The sequence below is a fragment of the Cervus canadensis genome, chromosome 33 (genome assembly GCF_019320065.1).
Source record: "Cervus canadensis isolate Bull #8, Minnesota chromosome 33, ASM1932006v1, whole genome shotgun sequence".
NCBI lineage: Eukaryota > Metazoa > Chordata > Mammalia > Artiodactyla > Cervidae > Cervus > Cervus canadensis.
In genome coordinates, this window is record NC_057418.1 from 26,591,769 (window position 1) to 26,609,456 (window position 17,688).

General features: G+C 43.1%; 1 protein-coding gene across 7 annotated transcripts in view; it reads left to right on the forward strand.

Annotated features, from left to right (window-relative positions):
• Positions 1-17,688, forward strand: part of TIAM2 (TIAM Rac1 associated GEF 2) — a 237,449-nt gene that overhangs the window by 134,543 nt on the left and 85,218 nt on the right. For all 7 annotated transcript variants that reach the window (XM_043457336.1, XM_043457334.1, XM_043457341.1 and 4 more), the window contains 2 exons: positions 12,823-13,008; positions 14,040-14,186. In XM_043457336.1, coding sequence (XP_043313271.1) covers positions 12,823-13,008; positions 14,040-14,186 — 333 coding nt within the window. The remainder of the gene's footprint in view (positions 1-12,822; positions 13,009-14,039; positions 14,187-17,688) is intronic.

Consider the following 17,688-nt stretch of genomic DNA (forward strand, 5'->3'; position numbering starts at 1 on the left):
TATCTCATCCTCTGTCACCCCCTTCTCTTCCTGCCCTCAATCTTTCCCAGCATCAGGGTCTTTTCCAAGGAGTTGGCTGTTTGCATCAGATGGCCAAAGTCAGCATCAGTCCTTCCAATGAGTATTCAATGTTGGTTTCCTTTAGGATTGACTGGTTTGCTGTCCTTGCTGTCCAAGGGACTCTCAAGGGTCTTCTCCAGCACCACAGTTCGAAAGCATTGGTTCTTTGGTGCTCAGCCTTCAGTGGTTTGGTGTAACACAGCTATTCCTGTATCTGCGGGTTTGGGGGAAAAACACTATTTTTTTGGCTTGTTTTTTTCCAACAGATGAGGTGCTAAAGAAAATGCTTTCTTTGGCCTGTTTCCACATTCATCTAGTAATTAAGCAGCTACTTTCTATGCGGCTTGCATTTTACAGGAAGGGAAGCAGCTTAGTGTCGTCTTTTCTTTGCTCAGACAACCAGAACACTTAGACGAGTGTCAGTGAAATTTCTAGCACCCCTCTCTTCACTCAGGTTCCCTGGGAAACAGACTGAGAGAGAGATTTGCATGTGAGGAGTTTTATTAGAGATGCTCTCAGGAGTGAGGGAGTGAAGGAGCAGGATTAAGGAGAGACTCTGGTTCTGAATTATGCTGAGCTGTTCCACAGGCGGCTCAGCAGCTGGGATGGCCATTCAGAGTTGCTTGCTCCTAGTGAGGCATGCCGTGTCAACTGGTCAAGGTAGCTGCCTTCAGAGGGGGTGGATTCCCAAAGAGAAACCCATTTGTGAGCCATGAGCGGCTAAGGGGAAGAATGCCTTTGTCTTCAAAGGGGAATCGGGTGGTGCACAACAGTATCCACTACAGTCCCTTCAAAATCAGTGTCCGATGATTTTGGACCTTGAAGAGGGATAGGGTGAAGATGGTTGGCATGTGCCTGAATCTTTCATCCTTTTCACTTTGTAAATTATTATAGAGAGCCTAGGTTTTTAAAAAAAAATTCCATGGCAACACAACAGTTTAGATTCCCCATAGAAATAATTTTGTCTGCAGCATTTGATTTAAATCACAAATTAAACGATACATTACCAGTCTTCTATTTTGTGTTTGAATATTTAACCTTGCTTAGAATTTTTTTCTGTCTGCATATACATGAACTTTGGAGAAGGGAATGGCAATCCCTTCCAGTATTCTTGCCTGGAGAATTCCATGGACAGAGGAGCCTGGTGGGCTACGGTCCATGGGTTTGCAAAAGAGTTGGACACGACTGAGCAACTAACACATATATGAACTTAGAATGTGTGGAAAGAAATTTCTGGCTGTAAGTAAGAAACTGATGAAAGGCTTGCATTCAAATGATATATTTCTGACACTCTAAGAGTTTGGAATCTATCAATTGGCGATAGTAAAATAACGAAATGATTCCCATCTCCTGCCCCCTCATCAAGTGTTTCTAAATGATGACTCAGTTGAATGGATTTTCTGGTGATACCTGGATCTGGCTTGCGTTGTCTTTCTCCCGATTCAATTCTTCCCTCTCGCTATTTGTCCATCTTTAGGTATTGACATACCTAATAGATGCCTATAGCTTCAACAAATAAAAATAATTTAAAAATACAAGTCCCATTTCTAAGAAATGTATCATTTAGTTAGAGAACAGGCCTTATAAGCATGAAACTAATGAATATTCTAGAATGATGTAAATCAGTACCAGTGGACATAGTCATCAGATGCTTTGAGGGATCAGGGGTTGAGCTTGTGCTGTGATTTTGAGGAGGTGGAGGAAACTTCCTGGAAGAATAGGGCCTTAAAAAATTGGCACGAGGTGTGTAAGTATGAAAGCTAAACCTGGTTGGGAAGAGTGTGTGGCACGTGGTAGGAGAATTTGGTAGTATAGTTGACCCTTGAGTAACACAAGGATTATGGGCTCTGACCCTCTGGCAGTCGAAAATCCACATATAACTTATAGTTGGCCCTTTGTATTAAACTAACCACAGTCATATAATACTGTAGTATTTACTTAAAATCTGTGTATAAGTGGACCCATGCAGTTCAAATCCTTATTGTTCAGGGGTCACATGTAGGAGTAACAGAGTGGTGGCTTGGGTCTCCTGAGCTGAGATGTGGGCTAGGAAGGGATGAAGAGCTGGAGGTTTGGTGGGACAGGTACTGGTGTAGCTTTTTCAGGGTCTGTGAAATAACACTGGGTTGTAAGGTTTATTATAGCCTCTAGAACCAAGGGAGGAACATGCGTTTTTAAATTGGGATGAAAGCATGATGAATGCATCCTCTTTGGAAGATGAATCTGGCAGTGGCTTGGATAGAGGTCAGAATGACCTTGGTCTGGATGTGCAGCTATGAAGGTCTGGACCAGAGTAACATGACAGAAGCTTAACAATTTGTATAGAAGATATTTCTCCAAGTGCATCATTTTCTATAATTTTATAGAATATTAGTTTCCTATGCACCTGAATTGAAATGTTCCTCAAACAGAAGATTTATTTATACTGTGGCATATGGGATCTTAGTTCCCTGATCAGGGATTGAACCTGTGCCCCCTGCAGTGGAAAGTCTTAACCACTGGACAGCCAAGGAAGTTCCAAAATATGCTCTTTATTTAAAGAGTGACAGCTAGCAAGCTACAATCTAGAACATATTGATAGTTTACCAAGGAACTGAAAAGGAAGTTGAAGCTGCCAAGAAGAATGGTGGGAGTGGAAGGTTTTGGGGGTTTTGACAAGGCCGCAGCTGCTGGGGATAGACACATCTCTGCCCTCGGCCTCCTCCTTCCCAGAGCCTGGCCTGGCTCATGTCTGGGAAGAGGTTTGATCCTGGGGCAGGCCCTGACCTCTCAGCTTTCTGTCTGGGGCAGGCAGGGATGTGATGCTGGGTCACAGTTCACACGACAAACGAAAAAGCCTGAGGAGGAGGAGAAAGGTTTTCTTCACGTTTTCTCCATACTGTGTCTCCCCTGTGGTCCTGAATTTCAGGATCCAAAAGCCACGATAGTCTGTCTGTCATCAGAGTCGCAGCTCATGGATTCAAGTGCCCCAGTTAGAATCTCATACTGATTGTAGTGGGAGAAGGTATGGTTCCAACTGGCTCGCTAACATTTAAAGCCATACTTTAGTCTCCTGGACGCCCAACTTAGTTTTCAGGTCCTTGTGTGTTGTCAAATGTTTAGGTCCAGGGAGAAAAAAGGGAAATTGGGCAACGTTGAGCTGGTCCTGGCTTTTTCTTTTTTTTTTGGCCTCTTTTTTTCTTTCTGTTTATGGCCACAAGAAGTCCAAGCAAACATTTTTTAAAAATTTAAATTCTCATTACTTTAAAAAATTCTTGTAATTTAAATTTTCATTAATTTTTTTCATTGTTGGTAAATGCTTAATTTCTGATGTCAAAATTGGTGCTGTTTTTTCTTGGGAGAGGGGAATTACTTTCATATGCCCCCCTACACAAATCCAAGGTTCTCTGGTGGTTGGATGGCCTGGAGAGGAGCTCTTTTAAAGAGTTAGGGTAATTATTACTTGTGACCCATATGCATTCTTTGGCAGAATCATTGCATGAGTATTTAAAGCACCGTGCTAATACTATTGATTTTTCATTTCAGTTTTCCCTTTTCCCACCCACCCCACCTTGCTCTCACCATTTTCCCTTGATCCCCTCCCCCGCACACAATCACCTTCTCATATTATGCTGCTGAATTTCTGGTAAGAAACAACTGGGTTGATCTCTAGACATTCCACCTGAAAATATTCTCCTTACCAAACCCGCAGTTTTTAAGGTTGTAATTTATTCGTGCTTTCCCAGAGGGCTTTGCGGCAGGTAATGTGAGCCACATTCACTGTGCCCACTCTTCTTAACTCACTTGTCAGATGGTTGGAAAGAAAGCTATTTTTCTCTATACTTGCAGGGGGAGGCAGGCACATGCTTAGGATTACTTTTATGAGATGGTTTTGGACTAGAGAATGTTCTATGACGTATAAAGGCAAAGGTATTTACAAATCAAATCAATAAGAACATGATCTCCTAAATATCCCAGAAGTATATAGTTTTCTCTAAAGTGCCTTTTAAAAACTTCTTTAAAAGAGCAGTGCTTTATCCAATTACCATTGAAAACTCTCCACCTCACTCTATTTTATTTTACGTACAGGGAAATAATTTATTTACGCAGCACTTTTCCCTAGAGATCCCAAGAACCCCAGATAAAGTCAGCTTGTTGCCTAATGAAAGCTGAACTGAGAGTGTACATTACAAGTCTCTGGAACAGGTTTTCTTTAAAGAGCTTTGGTTGGAGGAGCTCATTGTCAATTCCCTTTTCAGATAAAGTCGCTATTGCAATAATAACAGCCGAATTTCAAGCTGTCATATAGGGACATGCTTGACTTAGAAGAGACCATCATGTGCTCTTGTCCCCAGGCCTTCTGGGGACTCTGTGGGGCAGGATGACGCCCCACATTTGGGGCGTGTCCAATCAGGACATTTTGGGCATGCATTTGGGCATGTCCAATTGGGAGCAGGCCGTCCACATGGTGGTTCCTTTTGAAGTTCTAAGGGAGAAAGAGCTGTAAATTAAGTCCAGTTAATACTTGATTTTCCTTTCCATTTATTATTTTAAACAAGTGAACAAGAATGAAACCTCCCCACCCTTAGGCGATCTTGGCTTCCCCCCGGAAGGCTCCCTCTCTCCATCCTGACTCTCTCTGGGCCTTTCTCACCTCCGGCAGGGAGGTGATACCCTGGAAGGAGCAAACTGTCAGCGGGTGGGTTTGGGACTGCACTAGGTTTTGTGAACCATGGGCTTTGTTTTCAATATTTACTTAGTATTTTTAATTAGAAAAATTTTATGTATTTATTTATTTATGGCTGGGCTGGGTCTTCACTGCTGTGCAGACTTTGCCCTGGTTGCAGGGAGCAGGGCCTACTCTAGTTGTGGTGCGAGGCCTTCTCGTTGTGGTCGCTTCTCTGTTGCAGAGCACGTAGGCTCAGTAGTTGCGGCTCCCGACTCTAGAGCACACACTCAGTACTTGTGGCACATGGGCTTCGTTGCTCTGTGACTGTGGTATCTTCCCAGACCAGGGATCGAACCTGCGTCTCCTGCATTGGCAGGCAGACTTTTCACCACTAAGCCACTAGGCAAGCCCTTGTGTAAAGTTTTAAAATCAAAAAGAGGATGGATTGAGCTCAGACCACTGGAAACTGCAGTGAAGGGAGCAAAAGGACCAAAACCTTGAGGAAAATATGACCTAGGGGGTGTGGGTGGAAGCAATACGGGGAACAGAGCATTGGAGTGTATTTGTGAAGGGGATTTGAGGGAGACAAGGCCAGATTACCAGGGGCAAGGCCAGGACAAGGCTTCCTTCAGCAGGCCAGAGTGGATGGCACGTGGAGGAAGTGCTGAGGACAGGAAGTTAACACTCACTTAGTTCAGACTCTGGGCCAGGTGAGTGTTCAAACTGGGAATTTGAAGAAGGCGCGGTCTTTGCCCTCAGGGTGCTCCTAGTCAAGCAGGGTGATAGACAGCTAAGCACATAATTTTGGCATAATAGAATGAATTCAGAGCAGATTATATTCCAGAGTGTTGTGGAAGACACACGAGGAGTTAGCCTCCTATGTAGTCAGGGAGGACTTCCTGGAGGAGGGATGCCTGAATTGCTCCTCAAAGAATGGGGAGTTAATAAGGAGAGGAATAGCAAAGGAATTCAAGGCCAGGGGTTGGTGTGAGTCAAGGCAGAGTGCTCTGAAATGATGCGGTCATCCTGGCAGTCTGAATTTTCAGCACATGATGGGTAGGTGGTGAGAGGCGAGGTATAGTAGATCTGTCTTCTCTCTTCTCTCTAAGGCTGCAGAGGCTGCTGGTTTTGACCTTCCTCAGGTGCTAGGGCCACACAAGGCCGGAGTGGTTTGCATCTAACAAGAGAATCTGACCATCGGATTCCTGGGATTAAAAATCACTCAGTGGCTCCCTGTTGCTTACAAGAAAAAGTCCCTGATGACATCTCCCCTCCTTGACCTTTAGCTGCAACATCGAGCTTCTGGTGGGTTCCACTTCTTTCTTTGGATTTTCCCTCAGCCAGAGAGGACCCACGTGGACCACACACCTACTTGCAGACTGCCCTGTCCCCTCCCCCATCATCGGACTCATCCCTGCTTGTCTGTGATGAAGGGTTTAGCTCCTCCAAGGAGCCGCCCTTGACTGCCCTCCTCATCCCTCCATCAGGGACCCTTCTATGCTCTGATAATTTTCAGGGTCTCTCTTTATCTCACACACTGTTTTGTAATTATGCCTTTGAGTATAAGGTCACTCCTGGAATGAAATAAGAGCTCCTAAAGGATGGGTAACTGCCCCTCCCCCGCCATCTGTTTCCCTGGTACTTGGTTCCAGGTAGACCGTGGACACACCTGTGTCTCCTTCCCTCTTCCCTGGGCTGGTCCCCACCCCAGCCTCTCACCAGCTCCTGGCTCCTTTGCTTCAGGCTTCGCTCCTTCATTCACCAGTGAGCATCTCCTTTCATGCCTCACTCTTCATCCTCATGGTTTCCAAGGCTACAGCTCAGGACTCCTCAGGCCAGGATCCTGTGTGATTCTACAGTAACTCCACGTGGTCGAGTTGTCTGTATCACCCATCTGATGGATGAGTGTGTAGACACTGGGACAGATGTAGGAAACGGTCCAACGTCATCACACAGAGTTAAGTGTCCGAGCTTGAACACAAATCTGCACTTCTAATGGGATCCAACCTCACAAAAAGATTTGTGAATCAAATTGTGCTTTGCTTGCTAAGATACCAGGTGATGCAGAGTTTTGTGTCAAGTAGAAATTAATCTTTAATTTGCTTGTTTTCTTAACTTGAATGTTTCAGCTTGATATGATGGGAAATATATTTATTATGAATGCATTTGGCAAGTGAATTTGATGGCATGTGAATATCTCAAAGGGAAAAATAAAACATAACCAATATTGTAAACCAGTAGCTGGTTGCTCTACCTACCAGTTAACTTGAGTGTTTTCTGTGTTCCTAGCTGGGTTCTTCTGTGGAGGTCGGTTTTAGTGCTTGGAAAATATTGTATGGGAGTTTTTCAACTTACTCTGCCAAAAAGGAAAAACTAATTATCTTTTAGGACCAACTTAGAAATGGACAAATGACCAAATACTGTGATCAAATGACTAAACGGTAGAAAATATTTTTCTAGGAGTGTTGGGTGTGGCAGGAATGTACTTGTCATCTTTTTAATGCATCACTTATTCATCTGTTATTTTTAGCATTAGCCTTCATCTCCTTTCCTTCCCACTTTCTAGAGTGGATCATAGCCTTTCTGAGCTCATTAAATAAATATAGTATATTAGCCATAAAGAGGAAATTTTGGCATTGTGTTTGTGTCAGAGCTTAATAATGGGAGTTTTCCTCAATTTTTTGTTAACATTTTTCTTTTACAAATGAAAGATAGAACTTCCTTTGCATTCGTATTAATTTTGTGTTTTGCGCTAAGAAATGAAAGCTCACCTTTAGCTGCAACATCGAGCTTCTGGTGGGTTTCACTTCTTTCTTTGGATTTTCCCTCAGCCAGAGAGGACCCACGTGGACCACACACCTACTTGCAGACTGCCCTGTCCCCTCCCCCATCATCGGACTACATAACAATTGAGTTTTAATTTTCATATATGGATGAAATAAAAAGTCTAGGCACAATTATCAGTAGAATGTAGAAAGAAGGGGGAAACTGTCTTGGTTTAAGGGAACTGATTTGGGGCATTTTCATTTTTGGTCATATTAGGAAAAAATCTCTAGAAATTCCCTGATAAATGTGAGATTGGATAATATTGCTGTTTTTATAATGATGAAATTTTCTGAGGTAGCATGTATGATAGATTAAAAAACTGTCTCTGTTTCTCTCTCTTGTTTAAAAATAATGTATCTTTATCTCATCTTTTGAGGTATAAAGGGATAAAAAACATGTTTTTCTTTTAGTTAGTGTTACTTTGAATTTGGACCAAACCTGAATATCAAGGCTGGTAGGAAATTGAGAGGCAAGATGTTCACCCAAATGAGAGAGTAGATAGTCTTACAGCTTCTCTATAGAACACCTGGGGATTTGTGGGGAGAAATATAGTTGATGGTCAGATGAAAATTTAAATGAAAGTTGCAAAGTAATTACTAGACAGTGCATGACGCCAGCCTTATGAGCAAGAAGACCTGGGCTCAGGGGCTGTGTTCCAAGTGCTCTATGGAAGCCTGTTCCCACGTGTTGTTCCCGTTAGGATCAGCTTTGGGCCTTGGCCAGCCTGCAAGGGCAGCTTATGCTGTGACCCTAGTGAAGTCATCTGTCTCCTGAGCCTCAGTGTCCTCTGCTGAGATACGAAGGCCTGGTAACCCTCACTGCCTGTGTCCACTGGCATTCCCAGTATTACAAGATCCGTATTGAGCTCGTGGGTCTGGTGTTAGTACTTCTCTCTTCTCTCCAGTTAACCCAAGCACCTGAATCCATGTCCTCACCAGCCTTTTACCTGCATATTCTCCCATGTCCTTCTCTACAACTGCGGTGAGTCTACGGAAAGAAAAATCATTGTTACTTATCCAACCTCAGATCCTCATTTAACCTCTCTGACTGATTCTGTCCATAAAGAACCATGACCTTTAAAACAAGATAAATATTGTCTTTACACATGCACTAGATGTGTGACTAATGATGGCTTACTCTGCCACAGAGTGCTTTGGGAATGAAGGCGGTTATTAGTCAGGGTTCTCCAGAGAAACAGGACCAATACGATGTGTAAAAAATATATTCATAAAGAGAGGCATTATAAGGAATTGGCTCCTGTGAGTAAGGAGATGGGCAGGTCCCAAGATCTGCAGTGAGTCAGCCAGCTTCAGACCTAGGAGAGTGGACAGTGTGGTTCACATCTGAAGCCTGGCAGGCCTGAGACCCAGGATGAGCCAATATTTCAGTTCTAGTTGTCAGAAGCCAGGAAAGAAGCTGACATCCCAGTTTGGAGGCCCATCATGGAGAAGGAATTCTCCCTTGCTTGGGGAGGGTCAGACCTTTTGTCCTAGCCAGGCCTTCAACTGATTGGATGAGGCCCACCCACATGACAGAGTGCAGTCTGCTTTACTCAGTCTATCCACTTAAGTGTTAGACTCATCCCTAAACTTTCTCATAGAAACACCCAGATTAGTGCTTGACCACACATCTGGGCACCTTGTGGCCCAGTCAAGTGGATGCATAGAATGAACCTGTACAAAGGGTGAGATAGGAAACATCACTGAAATGGAAGTAAAGTCCCTTCTCATTTGCATTTTCTACTAAGTTCAGATTTAAAATGCTGTCTATAATGTGCAGTATTGGTTGAGATACTTGTTCTCTTGAAACAGTCACATATATTAACAAAATTTTTGATCTTTGTAGGATCTGCTTTGGGCTTTCCCAGCCCCTTCTTTCTTTCAACAAACCTAAGCATCAGAAATCCATATTCCTCCTATGAACTCACCTGCATTTTGTCCCAGGGTTTTGAGCAGAGAGGTCTGGTGTGCTGAAGATGACAAAATATTTCTGACAGAATTTGAAGATTCCCTGTGTATTGTTTAGGATGGAGCTGTCTTTTCTTTCCAGTGATGCTTTGATGTGTAGTCATTTAAATACATTCAATGATGCTTTTTTAAAAAAAAGCTTTGTAAACTGCAGAAGTCAATGATAATATGAGATTGTCACTTCTGTGATCTATAGTGTTCGGTCTTGACCTGTGTTTTATTTTATTTGCTATTTTGTCTTTTTGTTCCTCTGTGGATGTTATGGACTTCTGTGTTGTCTGGTACTCAATAACTCACTGGTTTTCTTTTCCTTTCATACCTCCACTCTCTCCAGAACCCCTAAAAAGTATCTCATTAGCTGTTTCACATGGAATTATAAATGAGAGATAGGCTTGAATACATTACCCAACCTAGAAATACCTGCATGTTATTAAAAGACAAAAGAATGCATCTACAATTGCAGATTTTCAGGTATTAGCTTGTAAAGATATTTGTGAGACAGAGCTGGGAGTATAGTTTTTGCTGGGTATTGTAGTTTCCAGTCGGTGAAGTTTGTGGTTACATAATACCCATCCACTACTGCTGGAATCTAGAATTCTCTAATATGGTAAGACTACAGAGAGATTTGCTGTTCAGTTTGATCTGCCATGTTAGTCTGAAACAGTGGTCCTCACTCAGGCTGGGCACCAGAATTGCTAGAGATGCTTTTAAATTAAATGTCTGCTTTCCTGGGCCTTATACCTAATGAGTAGGCTCCTCAGGTAAAAACCTGGGCATTTTCATTTTTAAAAGCCATCAGGTCATACTGGTATTGACTCAAGGCTAACGTTGGTGGGCTATTCCATCACTAGCAAGGGCATGCAGTGTCTTCAGTGAAGTTAGATTAGAGATTGAGATTTTTCAGTGCACTCTGGGAGATTTTGTTGTTTTGCTGACAAACTATGATAAATCAACAAATTACTTGTTTAGATCTTGTAGCCATTGTATTTCTTTCCTGTAGTGTGCAGTGGTCTTCCTAAGAAATAGATACAGAGAACTTGGACTCTAAAGAGCACCCAGAATTTGTTCTGCCTTTCTCTGGAGAGAGATGGAGGAAAACGGAGTGTTCATTGTCAGAGGTGCTTCAAAATACCATTTATCCAGGATCAGGGGTGGACCTGGAAAGTGTCCTGTGGAAGGTTAGGATCTGTTTGGGTGCAAAGCTTGGCAAAACTGGAGATGCAGTTGCTGCAAATGAAATGACACAGTTCTCATAGGAAATCGTTGTGAAGACTTCTCCACAGACCTTCTCTTGAATTTTGAGATTGCTCTGAACACTCTTTGAAGCCCAAATTCTTGTTCTGTTCTGAATCTCTGTGTTGGCAACTCCCTGGAGGCTTTCTTTGCCTATTCATTTATGTTTAAATGAAGGTAATGCTTACACATAACATACTTTGACATCATTGGAAGAAGTGAGAGCGGCCCCCAGAGTTTGCATTTCTTTACCAATTTATGAATTCAATTTTGAAGAATAGACAGAAAGTTTTGTATTGTAAATAATTATGTATGTCTTAAATTTTTTTTTTTTAATTTGTTTTTGGCTGTGCTGAGTCTTCACTGATGTACGGGCTTTTTTTTTTTTTTCTAGTTGTGGATATTGAGGGCCACTCTCTAGCTGGGATACATGAGCTTCTCATTGCAGTGACTTCTCTTGTTGCAGAGCACAGATTCCAGGGTGCTCAGGCTTTAGTAGTCATTCCCAGGCTCCAGAGCACAGGCTCAGTAGTTGTGGCACATGGGTTTTTGTTGCTCTGAGGCATATGTGATCTTTCCGGATCAGGGATGGAACCTGTGTCTCCTGAACTGGCAGGCAAATTCTTTACCACTGAGCCACCAGGGAAGCCCTGTATGATAGTCACTCAGTCGTGTCTGACTCTTTGAGACCCCATGGACTGTAGCCCGCCAGGTTCCTCTGTCCATGGAGATTCTCCAGGCAAGAATACTGGAGTGGGTTGCCATTTCCACCTCCAGGAGATCTTCCTGACCCAGGGATTGAACCTGAGTCTCCCGCATTGCAGTCAGTCTCTTTACCGACTGAGCCACCAGGGAAGACCTTGTCTCAGTTATATGCCACTATGTATGTGTATATACTGCAACTTCTTTATCCATTCCTCTGTTGATGGACATTTAAGTTGCTTCTATGTCTTGCCTCGGAGAAGGCAATGGCAACCCACTCCAGTACTCTTGCCTGGAAAATCCCATGGACGGAGGAGCCTGGTAGGCTGCAGTCCATAGGGTTGTGAAGAGTCGGATACAATTGAGCGACTTCACTTTCACTTTTCACCTTCATGTATTGGAGAAGGAAATGGCAACCCACTCCAGTGTTCTTGCCTGGAGAATCCCAGGGACGGGGGAGCCTGGTGGGCTGCCGTCTGTGGGGTGCACAGAGTCGGACACAACTGAAGCGACTTAGCAGCAGCCTGTCTTGGCTATTGTGAGCAGCGCTGCACTGAACATGAGGCTGCGTGTATCTTTAGGAACTGTGGTTGCCTTGGGAAGAAAATCCCCCAAAGAGATGACATATGCTTATACATGGATGATTCACTTTGTTGTACGGCAGAAACTAACACAGCATGAAGCAACTACGAAGTGAAGTGTTAATCACTCACTTGTGTCTGACTCTTTGCGACCCCATGGACTGTAGCCCGCCAGACTCCTCTGTCCATGGGGTTCTCCAGACAAGAACACTGGAGTGGGTTGCCATTTCCTCCTCCAGGGAAGTCCTATAAGTGTCTTAAAAAAGATGTATAGATGGTGATTCTTCCCCAGTATACTTAAAGTAGGAGTAAGAACTCTGTCATGCCTGAAGTTCACCTGCTCCTTCTTGTTTCACGAGTCATTCTGAGAATGTTCAGAAATGTGCAATCACTGCCTCCATTCATCCCGCATCTGTTTGTGTGCAATTCAGTTAATCTGGTTTAAGATCAGAGACTGTGAATGTAAATGTAACAAAGTGAAGTAACTGACTTAGAGTTGTGCATCCTGCCTTAAGCCAGCATGGTTTTCAGCAGTGGAGTTCTCCAAAGGTCATGCCATGGCACCATATTGGGACCACTGGTTTGGTTTTGTCTTGGCCATCCTGATGAAGGACAGTGCTGTCTGACCCCATTGGTTTTGGTGGGAGGGCTTGAGATGGGGCAAGCAGGGAAGGCTCATTTGAGCCATGCAACACCAGCTAAAATGATTTTTTTCCTTAAAGTTTGTGAAACGGGTCACATTTTCAATGTGACCTGTGAAAACGCCTCATTTTTATTTAAATTAATCCTATTCTTGCTTAAACAGATCCAGCAATGGGAGCAGAACCTGGAGAAGTTTCACATGGATCTGTTCAGGATGCGCTGCTATCTGGCCAGCCTGCAGGGCGGGGAGTTGCCGAACCCCAAGAGCCTCCTTGCTGCCGCCAGCCGCCCCTCCAAGCTGGCCCTGGGCCGGCTGGGCATCTTGTCAGTTTCCTCTTTCCACGCTCTGGTAAGTTCCCAAGGAAGGCGGTTCAGCGGCATGCAGGGAGCACTGCGGAAGCTCACCTTTCTCTCCAGCTGGTTGACACTAGGCTCTGCTGTGGCTTAACCCAGTAACTGACCAGGGCCACCCAGGGACCCGGTGCTGGGGGAGGGAGGGTTGGCGTCAGCTTCTCTGCTGCTCGTTCTTGGAATCCAGCTTCCCAGGTGGCGCAATGGCCAAGAATCTGCCTGTAAAACTGGAGACCCAGGAGATACAGGTTCAATCCCTGGGTCGAGAAGATCCCCTGGAGGAGGAAATGACAACCCACTCCAGTATTCTTGTCTGGGAAATCCCATGGACGGAGGGGCCAGGGCTAAAGTCCATGGGGTCACAAAGAGTCAGACACAACTGAACATGCAAGCAAGTACCCAGCTACTAAATATTCCCATCTGCGTCTGCCCTTCTGTCTGTTCCACCTCGTACAGTCAGGAAGGTGGAATCCCTGAGGAACAGCAAGAGTGGTGTGAAGAATCGAAGGGCTGATTGAAGGTGCTTTGATCTGTTCTGCCGAGAGTTCCACTGGGTTTTGTGAGATTGTTTCTGCGTGGGTGGCTTCCATGGATAGTATTGGTTCCGGGGGTCCGAAGGTTGTTCTGCCAACCCTACTGCCCACCCTGGAGAGATGTGACTGTGGTAGCTAGACTTAGGTTATCTGGATAAGAGATCTCTGGTGAATGGGCCTCTGGTATGTCAGACTTGGAGTAACTTCGGGGACTGGTCAGAACACCTAGTGGCTCAGATGGTGGAGAATCTGCCTGCAATGAGGGAGACCTGCGTTCGATCTCTGGGTTGGTAAGATCACCTGGAGGAGGAAATGGGAACCCACTCCAGTATTCTCGCCTGGACAATTCCATGGCCAGAGGAACCTGGTGGGCTACAATCCATGGGGTCACAAAGAGTCAGACACAGCTGAGCAACTAACATTTATAGCAAGCAGGGCTTATTCCTGTTAGGACATAATGCACTTTATGATGTTTCTAAACTGTGTTTTAAATCAGGTATGTTCTAGAGATGACTCTGCCCTTCGGAAAAGAACTCTCTCACTGACTCAGCGGGGAAGACACAAGAAGGGGTTGTTTTCTTCATTAAAAGGCCTGGACACACTTGCAAGAAAAGGGAAGGAGAAAAGACCGTCTATAACTCAGGTGAGTTGCTCAGCATGGGAGGGACAGTAGACCTAGTGGGAAATCCCTGATATGCTGTGAATCATAAATGTTCACCAGCCTTCAGAATGAGATCAAAGTTGCTTCAAAGAGATGCAGTCTCAGCATTAACGTTTCTTCCCCAAAAGAAAACGCTCAAGTTGCTCAGTCTCTTTTTGGCACTCCCAAAGAGGCATTCACACCTTACATCTGCAGTGCATGGGAACACAGAGGTAAGGCTCATCAGAAAAGCACCTGCACTTGTCATTGCCTTTGGGAGTAATTGTCATAGATTTTCTGTTATAACCAACATGTAAAATTAATAATAGAATAACAGCAACTGAATTCTGTTGATAGTGCCAGACGCTTTGCTGACTTCATCTGTATGACACGAAGTAGGCGTTTTGTCGTCACTTATTACAGATGAGGAGCCAGAGACAGGGAGAGGTGAAGTCACTTCCTTTCCTTATTCCTGAGGCAGCTGAGAGTCAAGGCTGGGGCTTGGTCTACCTGGATCCTACAACACTGGACCATTGTTGCTACCTCTTATCCTAGAAAGAGGATGAGTGGCTATTTAAACCTGCCAAGTAAAAATAGCCTGAGCACATATTGTTGAAAGGACAGTGAATTGTTTTTGGAATGTTTTGATTACTCATGTCTGAAATATTTCCCAATGCTGCTAATACAGTATGTGATGATGATTTTTACGTTGCTGAGCAGTATGTTTTAGGATTATTATTTTTTGTAAGTCTATTGGAAATATAAATTAACACAAAATGAGCTGCTCATTTAACTGAATGGGGAAAATGTGATGAAGTCCAAGGAAGTTCTTGTTTTTATTTCTGACAGCTGTTATTCTGAATATGCTGGCAGAGAAGGTCACATTTTCCGAACTTTATTTTCTAATTTTATATGGATATACACATTTAACTTGTGAAACAGTGTCATGAAACAGGTGAATAGCAGGGAAAGAATCAACGTCTATGACTTATCTATAACCCTAAAGCAATAAAGGTGGAAGTGGTAGGGAGTGGATTGATTGATTGAAAGATAGCAAAAATACATGCAACCCTTTACTTGGCCACTATTTTTGTATGCTCACAATCAGAAAGGATGTCATGTTTAAAAATTGTGATTCTATTTGTACTTCAATTGTGAAATTAATCATTTGTTGGTTGTAAATGGAAACATTTCTTCATTATAGATTATGGTTAACTATACACCATTGGCTAATGCTGGGCTCATCTTTTTGAATTCAACTTCTGTGAAGTTTAAATAATGTCTTTGAGGCTAATTCTCATTTTAATCAAGATAGCAAATTCTATATAATTAAGTGACAAGAATAAATATCTTGATAATTTGCTTATAAAATGTTGATATTTAGCTAATTCTATATGAGCCTAATATGGTCTTTACCCCATCATATATAGTAAATGTCCTTAATGTAGAATTTTATGAGAAGCAAAAGCATTTGGTTGAACATTTTTGTTTTAAAAAGATATGAAGCTAATTGTAGTGTTGGTATTTATATACTGCGGGATGTCTGGCTCTAGGTGAGTGATCACACCATCGTGGTTGTCTGGGTCAGTAAGACCTTTTTGTACAGTCCTTCTGTATAATTCTTGCCACCTCGTCTTAATATCTTCTGCTTCCGTTAGGTCCGTACCATTTCTGTCCTTTATTGTGCCCATCTTTACATGAGATATTCCCTTGGTATCTATAATTTTCCTGATAGTCTTTCCCATTCTATTGTTTTCCTCTGTTTCTTTGCATTGTTCACTTAAGAAGCCTTTCTTTTTTAAAAATTTATTTTAATTGGAGGAGAATTACTTTACAATATTGTGGTCGTTTTTGCCATGCATTGACCTGAGTCAGCCATGGGTGCACATGTGTCCCCCTCTCTTGAACCCCCCTCCCACCTCTCTCCCCACCCCATCCCTCTGGGTTGTCCCAAAGCACTGGCTTTGAGTGCCCTGCTTCATGCATTGAGCTTGCACTGGTCATCTATTTTGCATATGGTAATATGCATGTTTCAATGCTATTTTCTCAAATCTTTCTTATTTCTCCTTGCTGTGCTTTGGAACTCTGTATTCAGATGGGTATATCTTTCCTTTTCTCCTTTGCTTTTTGCTTCTCTTCCTTTCTCAGCTATTTGTCAGGCCTCTTCAGACAATCATTTTACCATTTTGCATTTCTTTTTCGTGGGGATGGTTTTGATCACTGTCTCCTGTGCAGTGTTAGGAACTGTACAATGTAAAGTCAAGTGGGCTGTAGAAACCGTTACTACAAACAAAGCTAGTGGAGGTGATGGAATTACAGCTGAGTTATTTCAAATCCTAAAAGATGATGCCATTAAAGTGCTGCATTCAATATGCCAGCAAATCTGGAAATTCAGCAGTGGCCACAAGACTGGAAAAGATCAGTTTTCATTCCAATTCCAAAGAAGGACAATGCCAAAGAATGTTCAAACTACCACACAATTGCATCATTTCACATGCTAGAAAGGTCATGCTCAAAATTCTCTAACAGGCTTCAATAGTACATGAACTAAAAACTTCCAGACGTAAAAGCTGGATTTAGAAAAGTCAGAGGAACCAGAGATCAAATTGCAAGCATCCGTTGGATCATAGAAAAAGCAAGGGAATTCCAGGAGAACATCTGCTTCTGCTTCATTGACTGTGCTAAAGCCTTTGACTATGTGGATCCCAACAGACTGTTGAAAACTCTTAAAGAGATGGGAGTACCAGACCACCTTAGCTACCTCTTGAGAAACCTGTATGCAGGTCAAGAATCAACAGTTAGAATGGACATGGAACAATGAACTGGTTCCAGATTGGGAAAGGAGTATGTCAAGACTATATATTGTCACCTTGCCTATTTAACTTAAATGCAGAGTACATCATGCGAAATGCAAAACTGGATGAAGCGCAAGCTAGAAACAAGATTGCTGGGGGAAATATCAATAACCTGAGACATGCCTATGACACCATCTTTATGGCAGAAAGTGAAGAGGGACTAAAGAGCCTCTTGATGAAGGTGAAAGAGGAGAGTGAAAAAACTGGCTTAAAACTCAACATTCAAATACTTAAATCATGGCAACCGGCCCCAGCACTTCATGGCAAATAGATGAGGAAACAGTGGAAACAGTGACAGACTTTATTTTCTTGGGCTCCAAAATCACTGCAGATGGTGACTACAGCCATGAAATTAAAAGACACTTGCTCCTTGGAAGAAAAGCTATGACAAATCTAGACAACGTATTAAAAAGCTGACAAAGGTCTGTATAGTCAAAGCTATGGTTTTTCTAGTAGTCATGTATGGATGTGAGAGTTGGACTGTAAAAAAAGCTGAGCTCCAAAGAACTGATGCTTTTGTACTGTGGTGCTGGAGAAGACTGTTAAGAGTCCCTTGGACTGCAAGGAGATCCAACCAGTCAATCCTAAAGGAAATTGACCCTGAATATTCATTGGAAGTACTGATGCTGAAGCTGAAGTTTCAATACTCG